The sequence below is a fragment of the Urocitellus parryii genome, chromosome 3 (genome assembly GCF_045843805.1).
Source record: "Urocitellus parryii isolate mUroPar1 chromosome 3, mUroPar1.hap1, whole genome shotgun sequence".
Taxonomy (NCBI): domain Eukaryota; kingdom Metazoa; phylum Chordata; class Mammalia; order Rodentia; family Sciuridae; genus Urocitellus; species Urocitellus parryii.
In genome coordinates this window covers 134,948,268-134,975,565 of record NC_135533.1, presented here as the reverse complement: position 1 = coordinate 134,975,565, position 27,298 = coordinate 134,948,268, and the positions used below count along the sequence as shown (strand labels likewise).

At 39.0% G+C, this 27,298-nt stretch overlaps 1 protein-coding gene across 6 annotated transcripts in view; it reads right to left on the bottom strand.

Annotated features, from left to right (window-relative positions):
- Positions 1 to 27,038, bottom strand: part of Sbno1 (strawberry notch homolog 1) — a 63,044-nt gene extending 36,006 nt beyond the window's left edge. The window contains exons 1-7 of one of the 6 annotated variants that reach the window (XM_077796088.1): positions 27,023 to 27,038; positions 17,079 to 17,210; positions 16,379 to 16,483; positions 14,339 to 14,648; positions 8,449 to 8,549; positions 4,090 to 4,186; positions 193 to 353 (exon numbers count right to left, since the gene is read on the bottom strand). In XM_077796088.1, the coding sequence (XP_077652214.1) occupies positions 193 to 353; positions 4,090 to 4,186; positions 8,449 to 8,549; positions 14,339 to 14,648; positions 16,379 to 16,483; positions 17,079 to 17,210 (906 nt within the window). In that variant the 5' untranslated portion in view covers positions 27,023 to 27,038. The other 5 variants (XM_026402919.2, XM_026402917.2, XM_026402920.2 and 2 more) reach the window with 5 other exon arrangements.
- Positions 27,039 to 27,298: the final 260 nt, after the last annotated feature.

Below are 27,298 nucleotides of genomic sequence, written 5' to 3'. Positions count from 1 at the left end.
CAAACAAACAAAAACACTGGGGATATGGCTCAGTGGTAAAATACCCCTGAGTTCAATCCTCAATACAAAAAAATAAAAATAAAAAAAATTTTCATGTAAGAAAGCTACCTTTCAACTAAAATAACCATAGTACACGGACTCAGGTAAAAAAAAATATATATATATTATATGTAATTATGAATTCTTGCTTACCTGGGCTGCATATGTAACTGCTTCAAGCTGTAAAGCTGATAACCAGCCATTATCAATGGTCTCTTCAGAAATAGATGTTTTATACCAAACATCGGGAGGAGTAACACTGGATAAAGAGCTAGTTTCCACTACAGCATCTGGGTGACGTAGGCCAATTTTCACTAGAAAAAATTTAAAATACTTCATTTATAACATTCTAATAACATTTCCAGTTTTATTCTAACATTTTTCTTAAAACAAGAAAATAACTACTCCAAGGTTGTAGAGAAAAAGTTACTGATAATAAAGTAAATAAATTTGGCTAAAATGAGTAACAACTGCATATGGTTTGAACAAAGACACAATGATAAGGTCTAGTTTTAAAACTCAGGAATTAATTGGGCATTGTGGGCATGTGTACAGTCCCAGGACGTCAAGACAGGAGGATCGCTCCAGTGGATGAGTTTAGAGGCCAGCCTGGGCAACATAGCAGGACACTATTTCAAAAAATAAATAAAGTTAAAAAAAAAAAAAAAAAAATCAAAGACACGAATTCAGTTCACACCATCAGGTTTTCCAGAAATAACTCATTAATCCTAGGTTATACCTCACTCATTTCATTCAGAGAAATAAATCTGTAATCTGATTTTACTTTGAAAGGAAAACCCTACCTATAATATTAAAGAACAATTAACTCCTCACAATGTACAACACTAATAATTTTAAATGGTGGCAAATATTTTCTGATTAAATAGTAAATATTTTCAGTCATACAGCTTCCTCTGTAACTACTACAGTGGAAAAGCAGCCATGGACAATAAATACACCAACGAGTATGCCCATGTTTCAACAAAATTTCATTTACTAAAGCAGGCAATGGTTCAGATTTCATCTGCTAACCTCTGGTTTAAAAGGTCACAGGCAGCTGGGCTCAGTGGTGAATACCTGTAATCCCAGCAGTTCAGAAGGCTGACACAGGAGGATCTGTGTTCAAAGCCTGCCTCAGCAATGGTGAGTTGCTAAGCAACTCAGTGAGATCCTGTCTCTACGTAAAATACAAAATAGGGCTAGGGATGTGGCTCAGTGGTCAAATGCCATGGGGTTCAATCATCGGTACCCTTGTCCCTCTCAAAAAAAAAAAACAGACAAGTTCTTGACCCTCTCAAAAAAAAAAAAAAAAAAAAATCATAGACAAATTCTTGACCCTTCTGTGAAAACTTTAAATTTAGAAGAAAAAAACAATTCCTGACACCATACCCACCCCGTTTGTTATTCTTTTTTTTTTTTTCTTCTTTCTTGTAGTGGGGGTTAAACTGAGGGTCATTCAACCATTATGGCGCATTCTAATCCCTTTTTTTATTTTGAAACACAGTCTCAATAATTTGCCCAGATTGGTGTCAAATTTGCAATCCTCCTGGCCCCAGGCTTCTAAGTTGGTGGCATATATGTGTACATTGCCACTCCTGGCTCAAACCCAATGGCTCATGCATGCTAGGCAAGCACTCTACCACAGAGCCACAACCCTGCACCAGAAAACTCATTTTAAATATTTAGTGTATCAGGGACAACATGAAGTTGGTCAACAGAATTTTAGTTCAATTTAAATATTACTATTGTAGGGGCTGGGATTGTAGCTCAGTTGGTAGAATGCTTGCCTAGTGAGTGTGGGACACTGGGTTTGATCTGCAGCACCATATAAAAATAAAATTAAGGTGTTTTGTCTATCTAATAGGAAAAAAAAATAAAACACTTGTTTTCCAACATTTTTAAAAATACCTTTGTTAAACCCCAGCCCTTGGGCTGGGGATGTGGCTCAAGTGGTAGCGCACTCACCTGGCATGCGTGAGGCACTGGGTTCGATTCTCAGCACCACATAAAAATAAAATAAAGACATTGTATCCACCTAAAACTAAAAAATAAATATTAAAAAAAAACCCAGTCCCTCCAACATTTTTTTAAAATATTTTTTTAGTTGTTGACAGAATTTATTTTTATTTATTTGTATGTGAAACTGAGAATCGAACCCAGTGCGTCACACATGCTAGGCAAGCGCTCCACCACTGAGCTACAATCCCAACTCCATTTTTTTTTTTAGTATTTATTTTTTAGTTGTAGTTGAACACAATACCCCTATTTCGTTTATTTATTTCCATGTGGTGCTGTGGATTGAATCTAGTGCCTCACGCGTGCCAGGCAAGCGCTCTATCCCAGAATCACAACCCCAGCCCAATAAAAATATATTTTTTAAAAAATAAATATTAGCAGCTTTTTACAAATTTTAAAATTTATAAAAGATATTTTCTAAACATAGATTTTCATCCATGATATTAACCAAACAAAATGAAAAATTAAAAATTTCTATATAAACACTTAAAAATAATTAAATTTCAACTTTATAGAGTGGCCACTAAAAAAATTAATCATGGATATTATCTTATAGGCAAAAACTATGTTAAAAAAAATCAGTGATTTTTTTTAAACATTTATTTTTTAGTTGTAGTTGGACACAACTACAACTTTGTTTATTTATTTTTATGTGGTGCTGAGGATGGAATGCAGGGCCTCACATGTTAGGCAAGTGCTCTACCACTGAGCCACAGCCACAGCCCAAAAATCAGTGATTTTTAAATAGCACAAGTTATTTAAAAGTCCAATGTCTTTATGCTTTTGAATAACCTGTGCAAAATATACATTATTACATATATTTACATCTCTACAATTTGTTTCGATTTTATAAGCTCTACTTATTTGAGCAAAATAAACTTTAAACAAAATATAACCCAAGAAATTCTTTTTTTGGTACTAGGGACTGAACCAAGGGTATTTAAACACTGAGCCACATCCCCAGTCCATACTTTATGTTTTGTTTTGAATCAGGCCTCACTAAATTTGGTGAGGTTGGCTTTGAACTCAAGATCTCCTACCTCAGTTTCCCAAGCTGCCGGGATTACAGGCACGCACCACCATGCCCAACTATAACCTAAGAATTATTCATCTTAGTTTTAAAAAAACTTCAACCTGGGGGCTAGGGTTATGGCTCAGTGGTACAGTACTTGCCTAGCATGTATGCATGAGGCGCTTCGTTCAATTCCCAGAACTATATAAAATAATAAGTAAACAAAATAAAGGTATTGAGTCCATCGACAACTAAAAATATTATTTAAAAAAATCTTCAATCTATAACAAAGTTTTCAAATTGTATAGAGGAAAAAAAATCCTCAGTAAAACTTTCATATAGCTTTATTTATTCTTATGGTACTGGAGACTGAATCCAGGGACCCTCTACCACTCAGTTATTTGCTCACTCCTTTTTGTTTTTTATATTGAAATAACATAAAATTTCAATTTCTCAGGCTTGCCTCAAACTTGCAATCCTTTCTCAGCCTCCCTCCTAATTGAGATTATAAGCAGGCATCATTGCACCCAGCTAACGTAACTAAAACACATTATAAAACTTATATTAGTCAAATCCTATGGTATTCAACACTAACAAGTTCTAATGGATAAAAGTATGTACGGGAGCCAGGTGTACTAATGCATGCCTGTAATACCAGCTACTTGGGAGGCTAAAGCAAGAGAACTACAAATTCAAGGCCAGTCTAGGCAATTTATTAAGACCTTGTTTCACAATAAAACAATATGGAACCAGATGTGTGGCAGATGCCTATAATTACAGTAATTCGGGAGGGTGAGGCAAAAGGATCACAATTTCCAAGCCAGCCTCAGTAACTTAGCAAGTACCTAAGTATCTCAGTGAGACCCTGTCTCAAAAGAAAAACTAAAAAAGGGCTGTGTCTGAGAGATTAAGCGACCCTGGGCTCAATCCCCAATACCACAAAAAGATAGTGTAGAGAAGAGTTATTTAAATTCCAGAGGAACCCAGAAGTCTTATAATTTTGACAAATCCCAAAGACTTACACTTTATTGGCATATATTCAGCATAGGTTTCTGCATGACCCATTTCTTCTTCATCTTCTTCCTCTGGTTCATCTTCCTCTTTTACAACAGGAACCTTCTGTAACAAAGAAAGTATCATCAATACCAAGTCCAGAAGCCAGAGGCCCAGCCAACACAGAAAAACTATTCTGCGGGAATATCCAATCTTTATACCTGGAAAGTTTATAATGTCACCTCTTGCACGTTTCCTAAAACTTAAGTCATACTTTGCAACTTCCCTGCTTCTCTAATGATAAGCACAGCCAACAGCAACCCACTCTACTCCTTACAGACAAATCAGTAACCACAGGGCTCCAATCCCTTCAGTCACCATTAACTGGAACTATTTTTCCCTTCAATACTACCTCTCTGTTACCCACATCTCACTCTAATCTCAGTCCTTCTCATTCCAATTCCAGTGCTAGAAAGAACAAGGAATGTGAAGTCTAAAAGTGAAATAGCCCAACACAGAGTCCATGCAATCACAGAAGGATTAAGTCTCACATCGGGACCACCTTCTCATTCCACTCCCTCGTGTCTTCTTTCCCTCAGATGCTAACATCAAAACCCAAGAGATTCTGGAGTTTAAAGACTCTTCAGGGGTACAGAGAATTTACTCAAGACTTCTGTATGCCACAATCACAACAAGCACACATAAGGTGGCCACAGACTTCACTCTTCAAACCTAACAACTTGAGGGTAAAATGGAGTGCTATAAACAATTACACTAAGAAACAAAGAATAAACCAAGACTGTCCCTGGTAAACCCAGGGAATGAACCAAATGTTACAGAGAAGGGAATGAAAAGGGAATGGGAAGATCCTAACATGTCTTTCTTCACTACCAGTAAAACCATTAAACAGCTCCTTATTCAAGGAACAGCAGAGAAAATGTTGTGAAACTCAAGTGTATCAAGAAACCAGAGGGCTGGGGATGTGGCTCAAGCGGTAGCGCGCTCGCCTGGCATGCGTGCAGCCCAGGTTCAATCCTCAGGACCACATAAAGATGTTGTGTCCGCCGAAAACTAAAAAATAAATATTAAAAAATTTCTCTCTAAAAAAAAAAAAGAAATCAGAAAGGGCTAGGTTGTGGCTCAGCGGTAGAGTACTCGCCTCGGACATGTGAGGCTCTGGGTTGATCCTCAGCACCACATAAAAAGTAAACAAATAAAAATATTGTGTCCATTTATAACTAAAAAAAATTTAGAAATATTTTTAAAAATGGCTGGGGTTGTGGCTCTGCAGAGCATTCGCCTTGCACTTGTGAGACCCTGGGTTCAATCCTCAGCACCACTAAAAGTAAATAAATAAAAGTATTGTGTCCAGCTACAACTAAAAAATAAAACATAGCAAGGAGAAAGAGGCAGAAAGCCTAGTCAGAAATTCTAGAATAGAGAGATCCCTGAAAGGTAAGGCAGGTTTATTTATCTCGTTATTTGCCTGAACCTGGAGAATGACACAAAGATGCTCAGTGAAAAAGGAAAAGGGGTGTGTGTACGTGTGAGAGCACGTGGGGGACCCGCTAATCAATACTGACGGGATCCTGAGATTGAATCCAAAGTACTCCAAAAGTTCTTAGAATTACACCAAAATGAAACCTAATTTCAGAAACTGGAAACCAATGGGACTGGCCAGAAAAACAAAACTGATTCCCAATTCTATTTTTCTTTTTTGGTTTTTTTGGTACTGGGGATTGAGCTCAGGGGCACTCGACCACTAGCCACATCCCCAGCCCTATTTTGTATTTTATTTATAGAGACAGGACCCCACTGAGTTGCTTAGCAACCTGCTTTGTTGAGACTGGCTTCAAACCTGCTATCCTCCTGCCTCAGCCAAGCTGCTGGGATTACAGGTGTGCAACACCACACCTGGCATCAGTCCCCTTAAAAAAAAAAAGTTTTAATAGATTGTCACTAAGTTTGGCCTTGTACTTATGATTCTTCTACCCCAGCCTCCTCAGTAGCTGATACTATAAGCATGCACAACTGCTGCTCACAGTTCAACACCATTTCTAAGCCAAGTGGTTGTGAAATGGCCACTAACAACAGGTTTTGGATCAAGGAGATAATGGGTTGAGGGAAACTATGACTCCTGGGCAATGCCTGCCAACACACAATGCAGACATTCACTACTCAACACTAGGCAAATTTTACTAGGCAAAGAATGCGGGCCTAGGGCTGTCAGGTACACTGTTTTTCAAAAATCAGGATTTATGTGGCAGCAAAAAATTCAAAATTATTCAAAATATTGTAAATGCCAAAGGGGGAAAAAAACTGTCACCTAGTTTTGGTTCACAGATTACCAATTTGCAATGTATTAGGTGTTTATTCACAAGTAGACTAACCCAGAACTTTTAGGATACTATGGGCAAACTGGTCATGGATTGTAATGGGAACATGAGTAATAAATATATCAAATGTCTCTAAAAGAATAATGCTTTGCTACTGTTATACTAAATAAACTGGATGCTGCTAGTATGTGGTCTCCTGGTCCCTATTCAAAATCCAAGATACAGGTGCTGTGCAGTCTCCAACTCCATATTCCATGCCCAAGTCCTAACAATTCTTTATAGTGTTCTGTACACAGCCACCTCTCATTTTCTTTTTTTTTTTCCTCTTTCCCCTTGCTCTTTTCAAATTCCCTCCTATAATTCTCCTAGGTTAGTCCCTCATTACCTCACTTTTAGATTACTAACCAGTCTTCAACGTGGCTCTCTCCCTACCCATCCTGAGTCACTAGTGGGCTTCTCCCTTTCCTCCAGTGGCTCCATCAAACTGATGTTCTTTAAGCTCAATTCAGGGCCCTCCATAGAACCTTCATCTTTCACGGCAAGTTCTTCCTGCAAATCATACCTCCTCCATAGGTAAAAAGCTTCATGGAGGTCTCACCTTCCTCCAAACTCATAATCTCCATTGTGAGGATCACACTGTACATTCTGGTCAACCTATACTACTAGTTAATTCAGGTGGTTGTCACATTTTATGTTTATGGGAGGGAGGGACACCAAATAACATTCTTTTTATAGAAATCCACTCCACTTACAACATTATCCACAGAAAAGTTACTAAATATTTAAAATCAATTGACCTAACACCTACCACATTTCTAATATAAAGAGAAAAGATTATCACAAATTATTCATATATAAATCATTATACATGGGAGGCTGAGTAAGGAGCATCACAGGTTCAAGGCATGCTTGGGCAATTTAGTGTATCCCTATCTTGAAATTAAAAAAAATTTTTTTTTAATGTGCTACAGATACCGGGCCCAGTAGTGCACACCTGTAATCCCAGCAACTCAGGAGGCTGAGACAAAATGGCAAGTTCAAGGCAAGCTTCAGCAGCAATCTGGGGCCTAAGCAACTTAGAGAGATCCGGTCTCAAAAATATAAAAAAAATTTACAAAGGGCTGGGTATTCAACTCACTGATAAAGTACCCCTGGTTTAAATCCCCAGTTAAAAAAAAAAAAAAAAAAAAAAAAAAAAAAAAACTAGGCTCGGGAGGCTGAGGCAGGAGGATGGTGAGTTCAAAGTTAGCCAGAGCAGGGCTGGGGATGTGGCTCAAGCGGTAGCGCGTTTGCCTAGCATGCTTGAGGCCCTAGGTTCAATTCTCAGCACCACATAAAAATAAAATAAAGAGGGGCTGAAATTGTGGCTCAGTGGTAGAGTGCTCGCCTAGCAAGTGCGAGGCCCTGGGTTCAATCCTCTGTACCACATAAAGATAAAAAAATAAAAGATATTGTGTCCATCTACAACTAAAAAATAAATATTAAAAAAAAAAAAAAGTTAGCCAGAGCAACAGGAAGGTGCTAAGCTACTCAGTGAGACTCTATCTCTGAATAAAACACAAAATGGGGCTGGGGATGTGGCTCAAAACCTTACCCGCCCCTTACCCCCAAAACCCTGCAGCTCTGCAGATGTAGCTCTATGACAAGAGTGCCTACCATGCACTTATACACGAAAAATAAAATAAAATCCTCAGAACTACCATAAATAAAACAAAAAAGAAATCACTACACAATCTGACAGCTCATTCGGGTTCAATCATAAAATGAACAGTTATCAAAGATTTTTAACTCTACATTCTTTTTACGTTCTTTTTTCCTAATCAGGTAAAATTCATAACAAAAACCTGTCAAAGCTACGTGTAATATCAATTCCTATCAAACACATAATTTTATAAAATCATCCAGTTTGGTGATTTTATTTACTCTTATGAGGCTTAAGCTTCTCCCATATTTACGTAACACACTTCTCTTTTCAAATTCTCCTGAGAGTTGCTCTAAAGAACAAGTATACTTTCATACTACATAAAAACAGATAAACCTTTTGAAACTCACCAAGGTTGGGGAAAAACTTCTCATTTTCATGTCATTTATCCATATTCTTGCCACTTCTTTATTAGAAGACTCTTTCTTCACTGTACCATTACTTACATCAGCTGAGAGGGAGAATATATTCATATATTAGAACAAAATCTCAATTTCTTTTCCTAGTTTACAAATTTAGATTTTTATCCATTTCATAAAGGACATCAATATGCCTATTGCTGAATTTAGTGTAAATGTGGAAACATTCCAAATTATTGTGTCTTTATGCAAGAATCAACTTTAGAAAACAAGTAGTTCAAAAGAAATCCACAGAGTCGTGTGGGGGCACACACCTGTAAACCCAGCTATCAGGGAAGCTGAGGTAAGAGTACCGCAAGTTCTAATTTGGTGGTTACTTACTAATTTCTAAAGGAATAATTATTATTTGTAGAAGAAAAATCATTTTGAGAACTCCTTATTTCACTCTTGCCCCTGGAATAAAGATCCACACAATGACTGAACCCTTTCTTCTATACCAGCGGTTTTCAAAATATTTTTAAATATAGCACCCCAGAACCCATATCAGTTAAACCTAAACTATTTAACTGAATGGGTTTATGGAGTAGGGTGGGGCCAAAGACTATGTAACCAACCTCTAATATCCCTGAAGCACCTCTAGTATGAAGGAGTTTTGATATCACAGTGTGAAAATCACCGCTCTTGAGAGAAGGCAGGCTGGGGTTGCGGTACAGCACCCGCCTAGCACAGGCGAGGCCTTGGGTTCGACCCTCAGCACCACATAAAAATAGATAAATTAAAGATATTGTATCCAACTACAACCAAAAAATAGATATTAAAAAGAGAGAGAGAGAGAGAGAGAGAATGCCAGTAAGTTTGATTAGCATCTATCTATTCTACCAAAGATTGGGAGTATTTGGGAAGTTTACCACTTGGGAGTCCAAAATGAGTAGATGTAAAAAAAAGTCTTAAAAAATATTAAAAATGAGGAAACTGAAACAGTTGAAAAACTCTGGAAAAAACAGTGATCATTTCAAAATTTTAAGACTAGAACTCAAGGGCTGGTGTTGTAGCTCAGTGGTAGAGCACTTGCCTAGCATGTGTGAGGCACTGGGTTTTATACTCACCGCAGCATACAAATACATGAATAAAGAAAAAAAAAATAGTAGAGCTCAAGTGAGATCAGAACCCAAAGGTCTAAGAGCCCCAAAAGGGGCAATACCGCACAGTAAAAATGGAACATGTGTCAGGCTCATTGGTCAACCTATACTACTAGTTAATTCAGGTGGTTGTCACATTTTATGTTTATGGGAGGGAGGGACACCAAATAGCCAGGTGTGGTAGTGCACGCCTGTAATCCCAGTGGCTCATGAGGCTGAGACAGAAGGATTATGAGTTCAAAGCCAGCCTCAGCAAAAGCAAGGCTCTAAGCAACTCAGTGGGACTCTGTCTCTAAATAAAATACAAAGGGCTGGGGTTATACCTCAATTGGTAAAGCATTTGCCTTGAACGTGTGAGGCACTGGGTTCCATCCTCAGTACCACATAAAACCAAATGTATCTGTCTACAGCTAAAAAAAAAAAAATACTTAAAATACTTAAAAAGGACAAATATTAAATAAAATACAAAATAGGGCTGGGGATGTGGCTCAGTGGTTGAGTGCCCTGAGTTCAATACCTGATACCAAAAAAAAAAGTGGAAAATGCAAAATCATCGTGTCTGCCATGTTTATACTTTCAATGTCCTTCCCATCAGGAAAAAGATGATCCTTTCCTACAAACCTTTTTCTTCAGCATTCACTTACCATCTTTCTTTATTTAGTCCTATTCTAGTTTGTTAAGTTTTTCAGATTACATGCAAGGATGACCTTGATTTGCAGGCTTTCATCTTTTAAAAATTACTACATTGAATGTGGGAGAACTTCTTCTACCAGATGTTACTCAGCAAGCTCCAATTTATTCTGTTTTTCTCTTCAAACTCTCTTCCCAATGGCATACATCCTATCTTTGAGTTACAAGGGCATAAGCTAATTTGAAAACTAGGATACTCAGGGAACACCTCATATAAAACGGGCAGGCTTCCTCATTAAACCCAAAGACCTGACTCAAAAAAGTGGCTTCCACTAACTGCTGACCACCTCAAAATCCCCAGGAGCCATCTAGATGCTGCCTGAACTTTGGCCCTGTCAGGCCACCATCCTAAAATCCACGGCAGGAAAGGAAAACCAGTACTGAGACAATTAAAATTATTACCCAAGTATCCTTTAGCTGTTGGGATATAGCTTTTGGGTATAGTTAGATCAGAATGATGATGCAATGGTATGGACCCAAACTTAAAAGAGTACCTGAAAATTTTAATTACCCCAACACAGAGATAAAATTAATTCTACATTATCCTAGAAACACTTCTTAATGATTTTTCAGAAAGCCCTCGCCCTCTACTTAATAAACACATGAACATTACAATTTCCAAGCTATCAATTCTGCCACAAATATGTACTGTTCATAGCTCCAACAAACAGAATAAAGTTCTTAGGAAGGAGAAACTGTCCACTTGAAATCTATCATCTTAGACTGGGGTTTGTAGCTCAGCAGTAGAATGCTTGCCTAACCATTCTCAAGACCATGGGTTCTTCACCCAACACCATGCAAAGATACATAAAATAAAATAAAAATCACCACCTAATTTGAAGAGCCTGATGAAATGCTATGTATATACTAATGAAAAATCATCAGAAACATGTCTTAACAACTCACATTTTATCTTCCTACTAGCCCCTTCATCCCCATAAAATTGACCAAAAAAAAAAAAAAGCTATGAACACCCATTTGTGTGCTGAAACTATAAAAACAGTGGCCAGTACAGGTTATAGCTGAAGTCAGAGTATCTCCAGCGGTGCGCACCAGAGGACTATTATAAAACAGGACTCAACACTGGGGGACTTTTATATAACAAAGATTCAAGACGATCTTTAACCCAATGGAGGAGGGAAGGCAAGTCTCTCCCTCTTACAGGTTAACTTTTTATTTTTTAGTCTATACTGCTAGGACTGAAGTTGTGGCTCAGTGATAGAGCACTTGCCTAGCACAGGTGAAGCACTGTGTTTGATTCTCAGCATCACTTACAAATAAATAAATAAAGGCATTATGTCTACAACTTAAAATACATTATACTGCCAAAGTTTGAAATTGTAATAATTAAAAAAAAAAAGACACATTATTCTATTTTACCCTTAAAAATTACCTTGGCACACTTACTGGAAGCTTCCTCTGACCACTCCATTTAAAACTTATTTCCTCCTACCCACACACACATTTTCACTTTTCTCCATGGTTCTAATTACTCTGATATAATATGAAATTAATTTTTTTTAAACTACCTGTCTTTCCCACTAGAAAGCAAACTCCTTGAGTACAGAGTTTTTAGTTGTTTTTTTTTTTTTTTCCTAGTTATAGATAGACTCAAAATTCCAGAAGAGTGTCTGGCACCTAATACACATTCAAATATTTGGTGAATGAATGAGCAATAAAAGACACTAGAGAGAAGAATAACTATAAAACTGACATTCCTTATGTATTTTTTAAAATTTATTTACAAACAAATTCCTTAAAAAGGAGTGGGTCAGGGACTGGGGATGTGGCTCAAGTGGTAGCGTGCTCGCCTAGCATGCATGAGGCACTGGGTTCGATTCTCAGCACTACATAAAAAAATAAAGATTGTATCCACCTAAAGCTAAAAAATAAATTTAAAAGAAAAAAGAAAAAAAAAGGAGTGGGTCAAGTCATTATTGAGGGGCTGGGTTTGTAGCTCAGTGGTAGAGCGCTTGCCTAGCACAAGTGAGGCCTGGGGCTTGAGCCTCAGCACCACATAAAAACAAACAAAATAGTTGTAGAGACTACCTACAACTATAAACAAATTTAAAAAAAAATCATTGTTGAGTTTTTCCCACTAATATTCTGACCTGTTCTTTTTAATATTTATTTTTTAGTTTTCGATGGACACAACACGTTTTTGTGGTGCTGAGGATCGAACCCAGCGTCCTGTGCATGCCAGACGACCGCGCTACCGCTTGAGCCACATACCCAGCCCTGAACCTGTTCTTAATTTGAACATTATAATGGAGATGGTTGCACAACTCTATGAACATACTAAAATCCACTAAATTGTATACTTTGAAAGAATAAATGAGCCATGTTGGAATGCCTCTAATCCCAGAAACTGAGGAAGGCAAGTCAGAAGGATCTGACTGAAGCCAGTCTCAGTAATTTAGCAAAATCCTGTCTCAAAATAGAAAATAAAATGCTGGGGATATAGCCTAACATGTGTGAGGCCCAGGGATTGATTCTCAGCATTGCAAAATATGTCAATAAATTCATTTATTCATTAAATAAAATAAAGGGCTGGGGATGTGGCTGGGTGGCAGAGCACTCCTGGGTTCAATCCCCTGTACTGCAATAAATAAATAAATAAGGGCTGGGGATGTGGCTCAAGCGGTAGCGCGCTCGCCTGGCATGCGTGCGGCCCGGGTTCGATCCTCAGCACCACATACCAACAAAGATGTTGTGTCCGCCGAGAACTAAAAAATAAATACTAAAAATTCTCTCTCTCTCTCTCTCTCTCTCCTCTCTCACTCTCTCTTTTAAAAAAAATGAAAAAATTAAATAAATAAATAAATATAAATAGCTATTTATCTGAACTATATGTCTCTCCAAAAAAAATGAAAAAAAAATATTATGGGTGCTCATTCTTCAAAGAAAATATAACAATTTTATATTGAAAGTGTATTACTGAACAGGTGTGATGGCACATACCTATAATCCCAGGGACTCAGGCAGCTAAGGCAGAAAGATCACAAGTTGGGAGACCAGCCTCAGCAACTTAACAAAAACTTATCTCTAAAAATAAAAAAAGCTTGAGAGGGGCTGGGGTTGTGCCTCGGAGGTAGAACGCTCGCCTAGCATGCTTAAGGCACTAAATTCGATCCCCAGCACCACATAAATGTAAAATAAAGATATCATGTCCACTTAAAAATAAAAAATATATATATTAAAAAGGGGGGACAGAGATGTAGCTCAGTGGTAAAGCACCCCCTGAGTTCAATCTCCAATATCCAAAAAAAACAAAGTGTATTACTGAATCAGAGTACTTAAGACAACTACCCACAAGCGATGAAGCCAAGACCGATAAAATCATAAACCATGTAAGTTTAGAGTATCTAAGTATCTAGCCAGACGTGTGATGGTGTATGCCTCTAATCCCAGCAATTTAGGAGACTAAGGCAGGAGGATCCCAAGTTCAAAGCCACACTCAGCAACTTAGAGAGGTCCTAAGCAATTTAGTGAGACCCTATCTCAAAGGGGGTGGTGGTGGAGAGGACTGGAAATGTGGTTCAGTGGTTAAGTGACCCTTGGTTCCATTCCCAATGCCAACCCTCCTTCCAAAGAAAAGCCTGCTACCTCAAGTATGGTCCAAAGACCACCAATAAAACATCTCTGGAGAACTTAGAAATGCAGAATCTTGGGCCTCATTCTAAATCAGACTCTGCTCTTGAACAAGATTCCCAAGTGATTTATTCATAGGCACAAAGTGTAAGAAGCACTGATTTATGGATTAAGAAAAATGTTACGTTAATAGTTATTCAAAATATAAAAACAAGATGATCTCATATTAATGTAGCTATTTGATAATTTCATACAATTCACTGCAGAGTTTCCTGCTCTACCTCGGCCTCCAAATGTTTGCTTCCCTTGGGATTTCGAATGTTAAAAGCATACAGAGCAAGGCAGATAATGCCTCTTTCATGCCCTGTTCTTTTGAGACCCAAGTAAATCCTTAGAAAAAACAAAACATTTTGACATAGCTTACCCAAGACAGAAAATGATACTGCTGAAAACAGACTTACTAGCTGCTGTTGCAACTGGCTGAGCAATATTTGCAGGTGGTTTCAGTTTCATAAGTTCATTAAGACTATTATTTTTGAGTAGATCCTTCAGTTGAACCTGCTCTTTTGAAGGTGCAGAAGTCATGGCATTTCGTACTACTGGTGCTGAGACGGAAGGGCGTGTATTTGCAGTAGTCTGGATAAACTTTGTTAGAGTGATGGTTTGCCGATTGGTTGTAACAGGTGGTGTTTTAGTCATTACAATTGTAGATCCCAAGGTTGGAAGCTGATTTATTTGATTCAACACAAACGTTGTAGTAGATGGAGGCTGCTGCTTAGGAAGGAAAATAAAACACTTAAATACTGACAATATTTTCTTCTCTAACATAGTCTTTACCTATAAACATGGTAGAGCACTTCATTTCTAACTTAATAAGGTTAGCTATAAATTACCAAATTAAAACATAGCACTTTGAGGAAAAGAAGGTATGGTAGTAAGGTGACATTTTATATAAACATCAAGTCAAAAAACATAAAAAGAAGTTCTTCCAAGCAAACCATGATATACAATAATTCCAAATAATATAGTTAGTAACAGAAAAGATTCCTAATGCCAGCACTGCCCCAACTAGGTAGATAACCTTAGGCAAATCACTTAAACCACTGGAGGTGTGGGTTCTCTTGCAGCCCATTTTCCATTTTTAACATTCTATGATCCCTGTTCAATGATTCATTATATAAGCTACACAATTATTTAGAACTTAAAATAACAAAAGCAACTGAACCAGGTAAACTGCAAACACTGGTGATAATGTAGGTGCTAGTGAGCCTAACACAAAACCACTGTTTTATTTTTATTAGATGGTAAAGTAGGGTAGAAATAAACCCAAAAAAAGGGGGGGAATGCAAATCTGAAGATCCTTTATCTATTACCATTAGTACAATTGAGATAGTTTTAGGGTTGGGGATATAGCTCAGTTGGTAGAGTGCCTGCCTCACATGCACAAGGCCCTGGGTTCAATCCCCAACACCATAAAAAACAAAAACAAAAAAAAGAGATAGTTTTAAATGTCTTTTCTCCTCAAACTATTTGTCCATGAGTCTTTTAATAAAAATCTTCTTCTGGATTACAATTTATTACTTTTTTCTTTGGGAGGGAGGGAGTCCTGGGGATTGAACTCAGGGACACTTGACCACTGAACCACATCCCCAGCCCTATTTTGTATTTTATTTATAGACAAAGTCTAAGTTGCTTAGTGCCTCACTTTTGCTGAAGCTGGCTTTCAATTCAAAATCCTCCTGCCTCAGCCTCCTGAACCACTGGGATTACAGGCATGTAATACAACTCAATGACAATACAAATTATCAGATGTTAACAGTTGGTCCAATAACATTTTATCACTAGGCGTCAGTTAATAATTTCTGTGCTTAAGGTAATGTTGGAAGAACTCTATAAGTAAAGCATAATTACAGCTGGGCTTGTGTCACACACCCAGCAACTTGGGAGGCTGAGGCAGGAGGATTGCAAATTCAAAGCCAGCATCAGCAACTTAGAATTTTTCTCAAAACAAAACAACAAAAAAAGGGGCTCAGAATGTGACTCAGTGATTAAGCACTCCTGGGTTCAATCCCAAGTACCAAAACAAAAAAAGGCTGGGGGGTAGGGGAAGGCAGTCTAGGGATGTAACTCAGAGACAGAATTTTGTTAAATTCAATCCCCAGATTTCCCTCACACACAAAAACATAAAAATCTCATGAAAATTATAATATCAATGGATAGAAACGGAAATAAACAAAAATGAAAATAATGAGATAATGTACATTTCATCCTTATTTCATCAGTTTTAAATGGTTTGCAATAAATTTTTTTTCTAATTACCATTGATCAACACAAGTGACAAGAATCAAAAGTTTTTAAAAAGCAGGAGATAACAGTAGGACATTGGGTGAGTATTAAAAAAGGAGAACTGGTGAAATAAAACTACTCCATACTCAAAAGGCAATTTTCTTGCTACAATCCTCAACTATTTTAGAATAATGCCAAATCTGGACAATTCTTACCCTCACATTTAACAGTGCGGGAGTAGGTACCGTCTCTGATTCTTGTTTAACAGGAACTGCTGCTTCCGTCTCCAAACCTAGTTCTAATGCACTAAGTGGCACCGACTGGAGAGAAAACACATCAGAGAAAGAAACAGGAGGACAGCAGTAAACTCTGTTTCAAGAACAAGAGTTGCATTTAACAAAAAGAAAAATGTGTGTGTGTGTGTGTGTGTGTGTGTGTGTGTGTGTGTGTGGTGAGACTCAGTGGTAAAGCTTTCCTAGCATAAAAAACCCTGGGTTTGAATCCCAGGGGTGGGAGTCAAGCTTTACGTAAAAATATGAAATCACTAATACTATGTATTGCAAAGCTATTTTTGCAGGCATAAAAACTCCATTATATTAGAATCTTATTTTTTTATTTCAGAGAATGGACATAGAGAAGATCCAGAAAAATGTCCCTATATAACTACAAAGACAACCATAAAGGAGATTAATGATACTCCCTCAAAAACTCAATAAATTCATCTCTTATGTTTATAAATATATAATACCATATCTTGGTTTTCATTGCAAATATTTTCTACCTTATGAAGACAAATACTCAACAGAAAAATACATGTATACTTAAAATTAAAAATTTAATAGTATCTATTTCTATAAGTGAAAACTACAAATTAAGAAAAAATTCTACTCTTTTAACAGGCTTAAAAAAACTTACCTGCTGAACTGGAGTGGTAGGCGTTGGAGTTGCAAGCCCTGCATCTCCACCATCAATATCAAAGAGGTCATTTGGACTGATTCCACTCTCACTCAAAGCAGCAAGCAGTAAATCTTGCCCTGGTTCCACCATCTTTAGGACAAAATATTAAATAGTAAGATAAAAAAAATTAACATTTCTCTAAATATAAATAATCCATCATTCAATATTTATGAAGAACCTGATATATGTCAGGAAATGAGAAAAATAAGAATAAGTCTTCAATTCCAGAAAGCTCAGACTGAAATGGAAAGGACAGAAAAGTATGTCAACCACAGCAAGAATATGTCTACAAAACTCCATGGGGTTGCGGGGGAGCTGGGGTTGTGGCTCAGTAGTAGAGCACTTGCCTCCCACATGTGAGGTACTGGCACACATAAAAATAAATATATTGGGGCTGGGGATGTGGCTCAAGCGGTAGTGTGCTCGCCTGGCATGCGTGCAGCCCGGGTTCGATCCTCAGCACCACATACAAAGATGTTGTGTCCGCCGAAAACTAACATATTTCTCTCTCTCTCCCCCCCCCCTTTAAAAAAAGAAATAGATTTATGAAATATATATATGTAATGTATATATATAATATTACATATATATGTAATGTTAAATAGAATTTTAAAAATAAAATAAATATAGTGTGTCCGTCTACAACTAAATATATGTGTGTGTGTGTGTGTGTGTGTGTATAAAAATAAAAATCCATGTGGGGCCATGTGCATGGTACACCCCTGAAATCTCAGCAGCTTAGGAGACTGAGGCAGGAGGACTTCATGTTCAAAACCAGCCTCAGCAAAAGCAAGGCAAGTGAGACCCTGTCTATAAATAAAATACAAAACAGGGCTGGGGATGTGGCTCAGTAGTTTAGTACCCCTGAGTTCAATCCCCAGTAAACAAAAACAAAAAAGGGGTTGACCATGGGATCAGAGAAAGAAAAAGTGAACTTTGCCTAGTTAGAGAGATGATAAAGATAACAGAGACCTAGTCTCAAGGAGGAAATCACCACGTGGACAAGACTCTCTGAACATCATGAAGGGATGAAAGAATTTGGCACTCATTAAAAAGTATGATTTGGCTGGGAATGTAGAAGCCTTGCCTAGTATGATCAAGGCCCTGGGTTCAATCTCCAACAACACATATACACACACACACAAAAAAAACAACTTATAATTAATCATCGTGGGTATGAAAGCTCATAAGTTAAGTAAGGGTTTCAGATAATAGATAAAGAAGATATCACCAACAGTACTATCCACCATTCTAGAGGGTTCACTTAATCCTGTGGGTAATACAGGTAACTAAAGAGCTTTTAAGATGGATGACCACTTGAGACAGTAGACTTTCGATTTAGAAAGATTACTCAAAACCAGTGGGGAAGCAAATATAGAGAAGAATCAGACTAAGATCAGAAGCAGGAAGACATATTGGAAAACTGCTACAGCAGATCAAGAGAGAGATGATAGATCTGAATTGCAGGGAGAGAATATTCCAGGACAATTAGGAGAAATAATACATCAGACTTAAATATAAACTCAGAATGACTGAGAGAATATAACACATTCCAGAGAAATTAAGAATTAACGGACAAGTAAGAATTAAGCCATAAAACAGGGGTAGTATCGCACACTGTAATCCCAGCAGCTTGGGAGGCTGAGGCAGGAGGATAGAAAGTTCAAAACTAGCCTCGGCAAAAGTGGGCTGCTAAGGAATTCAGTGAGACTCTGTCTCTAAATAAAATACAAAATAGAGCTGAGAATGTGGCTCAATGGCCAAGTGTCCCCAAATTCAATCCCAGAACTCTCACTACCACTCTCTCAAAAGTTAAGCCATGAGAAAATGAAAACATCAAAGTTAAGCCAGGATGGGGCTGGGATTGTGGCTCATCAGTAGATCGCTCGTCTACATCTACAAGGCCCTGGGTTCGATTCTCAGCACCACATAAAAATAAAATAAATACAATAAAGATATTGTGCCCAGTTACAACTAAAAAATAAATATTAAAAAAAAAGTTGAGTCAGGACATTTTAAGGACAAGTTATGTGAAGTGTTATTTGGATTTTATTTTTGTTTTTGCAGTGGGAGTGGTTAATTTAGGAGTAAACAAGTTCATTTTAAGTTGGGGTTTTTCAAAATATAATGATCTCAGCAGCCAGAAGAAAGGGAAACAAAACAGTGTTTTCTCAGTTTTAACTTTTCTCAATCTATCTGAAATAACCAATTTATATATATAAACATGAAAAATCTGACTATACTTGTTTTTCTCAAAAAAATTAATTGGGGGGCTGGGGATGTGGCTCAAGCGGTAGCGCGCTCGCCTTGTATGCATGAGACCCGGGTTCGATCCTCAGCACCACATACCAACAAAGATGTTGTGTCCGCCGAGAACTAAAAAATAAATATTAAAAAAAAATTCTCTCTCTCTCTCTCTCTCTCCTCTCTCACTCTCTCTTTAAAAAAAAAAAAAAAATTAATTGGGGGTGTAGTTCAATACCAGCCTAGCATGCACTAGGCCCAGGCCCTGGGTTCAATCCCCAGCACCACAAAAAATAGAACCCAAAAGAGACTTTGCCAACAATTTACAGAGAAAGAAAAAGAAGTGTAGGAGAGAAAAAACATTTTGAGCAGGAAAGAGCAAGATAAGGAAACTGACAGTGACTAAGTATATTCCACAAACCTGATACAATGTCAGGCTCCTCATATACATTACCATCAGTAAACTCACATCCACCCTGAATAAAATAGGTAATTTAATTTTTACCACGGAAACTGAAGTTCAGAAAGCTTAAATTACCTAAATTCACTCAACAGGGAGTGGTAGAAGAGTAAAATCTACATAGTGTAAACTCTTAAAGGCCATGGATCTTCTTTTTTTTAATATTTATTTTTTAGTTTTCAGTGGACACAACATCTTTATTTATTTTAATGTGGTGCTGAAGATCGAACCCAGCGCCCCACGCATGCCAGGCGAGCGCACCACCCACTTGAGCCACATCCCCAGCCCTCATGGGTCTTCTTTCCAATGAGTAAAGCTGATGTTAATAACCTAAGAAGTTTCAATACCTTATTTTGGAATAAATGCCTGACTGAGATTGAAACTGAAGGGGGGCTGGATGGAGGGGCACTTGCAGATAATCCTAGCTACAGAGGAGGCTGAGGCAGGAGGATTTCAAATTCTAGGCCAGCCTCAGCAATTTAGCAAGAACCTGTTGCAAAAAATAAAAAAGTGCTGGAGACATAGTTCAGTGGTAGAGTGAGTACCTCTATGTTCAATACCTAGCACCAAGAAAAACAAAACAAAAAAACCATGAAGGGGCCAGAAACAAAGTACTAGACAGCAAGATGAAAATAATATGAGGAAATGGCTGGGGAGGCTAAGGCGAGTTCAAAGTCAGCCTCGGCAATGGTGAGGCACTGAGCAAATCAGTGAGACCCCATCTCTAACTAAAACACAAAATAGGGACTGGGATGTGGCTCAGTAGTTGAATGCCCCTGAGTTCAATCCTCAGTAGCTCTCTCCACCCCCCAAAAAAAAGAATACGAAGGAATGGATGACAGGGACACAAAAAAGGAGAAATGTCCCAATATTCATTTACAATAAAATTTATCCATTTTTCTAATATAAACATATTTGATCATGCTTTACAATTATCCTAGTACATGGTACCTAGAGCTCTAAACTAATGCTTTAAAAACATTTTTAACCCACATTGGTTCATTAGAACCAATGATCTGTGGGAACAGGGTCTTGGGCCACAAGCTATGCTTTTTTTTTTTTTGGGGGGGGGGTACTTGGGACTGAACCCAGGGGTGCTTTACCACTGAGCTATATCCCCAGCCCTTTCTATTTTTTACTTAGAGACAGGGTCCTGCTAAAGTTGCTGAGGCTAGCCTTGAACTTGCAGTTCTCCAGAGTTGCTGGTATTACATACAGAGTTGCATCACCACACTCTTTGTTATGGTTAATCTTGACTTAAGAGTAATAAAACTGGGCTGGGGTTGTGGCTCAGAGGTAGAGTGCTCGCCTCACACATTCAAGACCCTGGGTTCAATCCTCAGCACCACATACAAAAATAAACAGGTGAAATAAAGGTGTTGTGTCCAACTACAACTAAAAAAAAAAAAAAGAGAGAGAGAGAGTAATAAAACTTCAGAAACTATCAAAATATTATTTATTTTTTGTAAAATTAGAAATCACTGGTTTACATTTGAAATAAAAGAATGTTTTTATTTTTTAAGAAACAAGGTCTTAGCTGGGTGTAGTGGCATACACCTGTAATCCCAGGGGCTCTGGAGGCTGAGACAGAAGGATTGTGAGTTAAAAGCCAGCCTCAGCAAAAGCAAGGCGCTAAGTAAGAAACTCAGTGAGACCCTATCTTTAAACTGTTCTCAAACTCCTGGGCTCATGCCATCCTCTTGCCTTAGCCTATTCACCACACCCCAAAGTATTGTTTTAAGGCAGCAAATTCTAAACTACAGACCACAGAGCCCTTGTAGTTCAATAGATTCATTAATCCATCATACCAAGTCCTGTGTATTTATACTCAAAGTATAGAAATACCATTTATTAATGAAATATAAATTCACTAAAAAATGTTATAGCTTTTTGAAATGTATTTTCTTAACAATGAGCATTAAAAGTACAAAACTATCATCATGGAAGGGAATTGTGGGGAGAGATTTTGATGCTCATTAAAGACAGCAACATTTATAAATAACACTCAGTGATCAGCTCAGAATTCACTCAGTGGAATCACAATCTAGCTGTTTCAAATGTATTCAAATACTAGAACAGGTTGTACCTCATAAATATAAAAAATTTTTACACGTCAAATAAATAACAATTTGAGACTCTTGTAGTGACCATGTCTATAAAAGACATTATTTTGCACAGGCTAACAGTGAATAAGTTCCTAATGTAATATGCATCCTATACAAAAATGGAACCTAAGAATCCATTCTCTCAGCCAACTGGACACAAATTATTTTTTCTTGGGGTGAAGAAGAAAAAGAAGCAAAGCATACTCCAATTCTCCAACTCTATTAAAGAAAACTCTGAAATTTAATTATATTTCTAATTCTGAAACTATTATAAACACATGCAATTTCAGTTCTCAAGCAGATAGAGCCCTTAAAAACTTATGGTAGCCCATCTCGTTTTGTAAATAAGACTTACTCCTGGGAAGGAAAACATTTTCACTTTGAATCCACAAAGTATAATATAAATGCTAAATACTGTTAGATGTTAAGAAAATCACATTAGTATGTTTAAAAAGAAGTTCACAGACCTCAGGTGATACTTACCATGCAGCAACCTAACCCCCAAATTATCACAAACAATAGAAAACTGTTTCAACTTTTATCAAAAGTGTATGTGAAAACATCACTTTTTTCAAAATAGTACACCTATGAAAATTTCTATGATGAATAAGAAACAAACACCTTTGGCAGGAAGAGAATACTGAGGAACAATACCAATTAGAAGACAGAAAGGAGACAGCTCCCATTGAGAATATAAATACTGAAACGGGACAAGGTTTTTTTCATTGAAACCTAAAGAGGATCCTTATGGCTCTAAGCAGATATAAGGGATATATATCTATAAGACAAGAGATATAGAAGTTGAGGACTGTAGGGTCAGACATATCCACTAATGGTATAATGGTCAAGTAATAACCTCCTGACTCAGTTTCCTTATTTTAAAAGGCAAATAAAAACAGAACTTCCCTTCTGGAACTATTGTATTGAATAGTGAATGTGATGCTACCTACAATAAATATGTGCTACTAGTTACTATCATTTTGACAAACTTGAGTATTATGATTAAAAAAAAAAAGTTTTGTTTTGTTGGAACTGGGGATGGAACCCAGGGACACTCTTCCACTGAGCTACAACCCCAGCCCTTTTTGTTTTTATTTATTTTTGCATTACTGGGATTGAACCCAGGGGAACTTTACCACTGAACTATATACCCATCCCTTCTTAATTTTATTTTGAAACTAGGGTTTCCTAAATTTTCCAAGCTGGCTTAATACTTGTGATCCTCCTGCCTTGGCCTCTCAGTTACTGAGATTATAGGCATGCACCATCATAATCTGTATTTTTCAACACCTACTAATGAACACTGCTCAATAAAATATCCCCCACTGTAGAAATATATTCATAAGAATATGTAAATTTAAATTATATGAAGTTTAAAAGTTTAAAAATGCTTTAACAAAAATACAGGAAAGAATCAGAGAGAGAGGAAAAGTGACAGGACTCTCTGCATCACCACTTGCTCAAATTCAGATGGTTTTGATACTTACTGTATATTTATTTGGGTTTTTCTCTTTTAATCAAGATTATCCTTGAGTATCCCTTGTCACAGATGAGAAATTAGACTTAGAAAGATGGAATAATATAACAAGTTAACAACTATACAAGCTTGGAAAATTATAAAACCCAGGAGGTCTAATACCACACTTCTCCAAGTTCCTGCCCTTCCAACCCAATATCCCCAGGTTACGCATTTAAGCAATCAACCACCGAGAATCAAAAATTATTGGAAAAAAATTCTTCATGTCCTCAACTGTAGACTCCCCTCACCACCCAGTGTTGCATAACAAACCCAAGGTCTTGGACATGCTAGGCAAGTGCTCCACCACTGAGATACACCCCCAGACCAACAGGAAGACTTTTTTCTTGTCATTTCTCAGACAATAACAATTATTTATACACCATTTACATTGTATTAAGTATTATAAGTAATCTAGACATGATTAAAATATAATTGAGAATGTGCAAAAGTTACATGCAAATCTGATAACATTTTGTAATCTCTTTTGGGGGTTGCAGAACTCATCTCCCAAAAATATCCAAGGGACAAGAGTACCATATTTTCAGTAACAGTTAATGAGTTTTCAAATCGATGGCTAGTATATTTACCCATTTAATAACAGAACAGAAAATTATCACAGAGAAACGTTATTTCGTGAAATATTTGTTATTTGTGTATACACATATACACTAGTTCACAATATAAAACATTTCTTACTGTGGATGTAATACAAATATTTGTAAATCACCACTCTAATTTGTTGCCTCTCAAGAAACAAGTAAAAAAGTTAGTTTGATGGGTTTTACACTATATCTTACTAATATAAAACAGAGTTCCTGCTCTTCAAGAGCCTTTCCACTGACAGAAAAATTCAGTTTTATCCCAAGATTACCTTTTTTTTTCTTTTTTGGTACTGGGGATTGAACCAGTGGTGCTTTACCACTGAACTATATCACAAGTTATTTTCATTTTTTGAGACAGAGTCTCACTAGATTGCTGGGGCCACCCTGGACAACTTATGGAGACCCTCTCTCAAAATAAAAAGGACTAGAAATGTAATTCAGTAATAGAACACCTCTGGGTTCAATCCCCAGTGGGGGGGAGTGGGACAGATGAGTCAATCAGTCAATTAGCTTATAAAAAAGATGATTACAAAAAGTTTAGGATTACATCATTTTGTTATTGATTGGCTACTTAATGTGAAAGCAATTTCTTTCAAAAACTATCTTCACACCAACTTTAGGCAGGCAAAGCATGGGATACCAAAGAGACTAATGTTTGCTCTAAGTTCTATTCAATGAAATCAGACCTGAGTGTTCTTGTTCTTCACAGGTGGCAAGTCTCAACTCAAAACTCTAAGAAATGCAATAAAATATCTGTGGATGAAGTCTTCTGAAGCAAATCACCTCTAAGAGCATGAAAAGAAATCTCCATGCAGCCCATTTTTAAATAACAATTTCAGCAAAGCTCTGGAAACATATATTGCCTAGTATTAACAGCATTCAAGGAATGAATAATAAACAACTACTTAGGCTCTCCTTTTTAATACTTCTCCAGTAACTAAAATTAAGTTTTAATTAAAACTTAAGGGAGTTGCATGGAATAAAGATTGGGAGCTAAGTAGAAGCCAAAGAAAAGATGTCTTCTGTCAGGAAAATTTTAGAAACAATTCTTTACAAGATGAAAGCACGTCTGTTCCTTGCAAAATTAACGTCCTACTCCAATGACCAGTAGCAAATTCTGCATTTCATCCCAGAAATTCTGTATAAGCTATCTTTTGTGCAATGATATGGTTTTTCCCACTACTTATGAAAATCAATTCTTGATCACTGGAAAATATGGGGAAAACAGAATCCATCTGCAAGTGCTAAGTTGATTCCAGCTGGGGCACTTAAGAGTTTGACAGTTTGCTGGACCCCCTTGCCCGGCTCTTTCATCCCAAATTCAGGCTGTCTGGAGAATATGAAACATATAACTTAACATAAACTGCTCGCAATGAACTTTTAAAGGTCAAAGGGGACCAGATTTTAACCTTCCCTCAACACGTGTTCAGCACAAACTTCCGGGTGCGGTTACAATTGGCTGCGCAATTCAATGGATAAAAACGTTGCTTTATTTGACTCTCATTTTCTCGCCCGTTCTTTTCCCACGTTTCTCAACCAGAGACTCCCAAAAACAAAAGCCTCCCACAGTAAACGGACCACGCACATAAATAGAGCTTGTCTGTGCGAGGATCAAGTTAGTGGTCCGCAAACATTAACCAAACAGAAGCACAAAGCCGGGTGGAAAGGGGAGGAGCTGGATGCCAGGGTCAGAAAAGAAACAATCACAAGGGTTCACGAATATCCAAATCTCCTCAGCGGTTAAACCGATCCCGAACTACTTCTGGGAAACCCGTGAGCAGACACTGCTCTGGGGAACTTTCAATGCTCGGTACACAAGCACTCCCAAAGCAAGCAAATGCCCAACCGCCATTCCCTCGCCTGTGTGCCTACACTCAGGGTCTACGAGACGAGCTTGCTGGCTCGCTGGAGGCAAAACTAAGCTAATCGCGGGGCGAGGCGTGAAGGGAGCCTCCATGTGTCCCGCCAACCTTCTCCGCTGCCCTAAGGGCTTCTCGGAAAACCGCCGGCGAGGCAGACAGACTCAGGAAGAGCGACCCGTCGCCTCCTTCCCTCGCCCTAAACCGGGACCAAGGCTCGGGCAGGAGGACTTGGAAGGACCCCGAGCTCACTTTCCCCGCGGGTCCGGGACCTCGCCACCGGGTCGTGCGCGGAAGCAAAGGGGGCAACCCGGCGCCACTGGCGTGCGCAGCCCCCGCCTCCCCAGCCGCAGGGGTGCCTCCGGCTCGGGACAGCGGGGCTCCCGGGGCCCGAGAGCCCCACGCGAGGCGACCGTAGGGCCGGCGCTGACGGCGGAGGAAGCGAGTGCAGAGGGCCGCCGCCGGGGCCGTGCGGCCGCGGGGGTCGGCGAGCCAGGAGCGAGGCCCTAAGCCGGAGCGAGGTGGTTACCCCCCCAGACGGCCCCACACGGACCCCAAGGAAGGTGGGAGTGGGAGGCTGTCCGGGAGGACGAGAGTGGAAAGAGAAAAGGGTTAAGGGGAGGACTTACTTTCCTCGCGGGACCCGATGCCAGGACAGCTTCTCCCCAGGGGTGAGAGCTTTAAGAGCCAGAGGCGACTGGAGCGGAGGCGGCGGCGGCGGTAGCGGCAGCGGCGTCCGGCTCTGCCTACCTCCCCGCCGCCATCTTGACGCCCCTCCCCCAGCCCCCCGCCCGCAGGGAGGGGAGGGGCGGGGCGACGGATGAGGCACCGCGCGCACACAGCCCGCACCGCGTCCCACGTGACTTCCTCTCCACCCCCCCCACCCCGCGCCCTTCTCCGCCCCGCCCCCCTCCTAGAGTCCACCCCCCCATCTTGACCGCCCTCTGCCTTCGCCAACAAAAACGGACTCCACTAGCTCTCGCTGGCCAAGTACCAGTGATCGGATCCAAAGGAACTCCGGAACCCAAACGGTCCATTACCGCGGCTCTGGGGTGGGCGAGGGGTAAGGGGGCCGGGTTTCCGAGAAGGGGGAGGGGAGAAAGCGAAGGCCACCTAGGACAGTCACGTGTCTACTGCTTCCGCCGGCTCTCGCTGAGACCTCGCGAGAATACCGTTCCCCCTCCCTTTCTCCCCTGCGGGCTGTCGGGAAGAAGGTCGGCATTCTGGGGTTGCCACCGGGAGGTCAGCGGGTGGGCCTTGCGCATGCGTCCCGTGCCAGCTTTCAAAGTCCGGCTCCGGAGGGGCTCGAAGCTATTTTCAGAATCCTGTTGGTGGGTTGCTATGGCCCGCAAAGTTACCTAGTGGTGTTTCTGTCACTTGGAAAAGCTC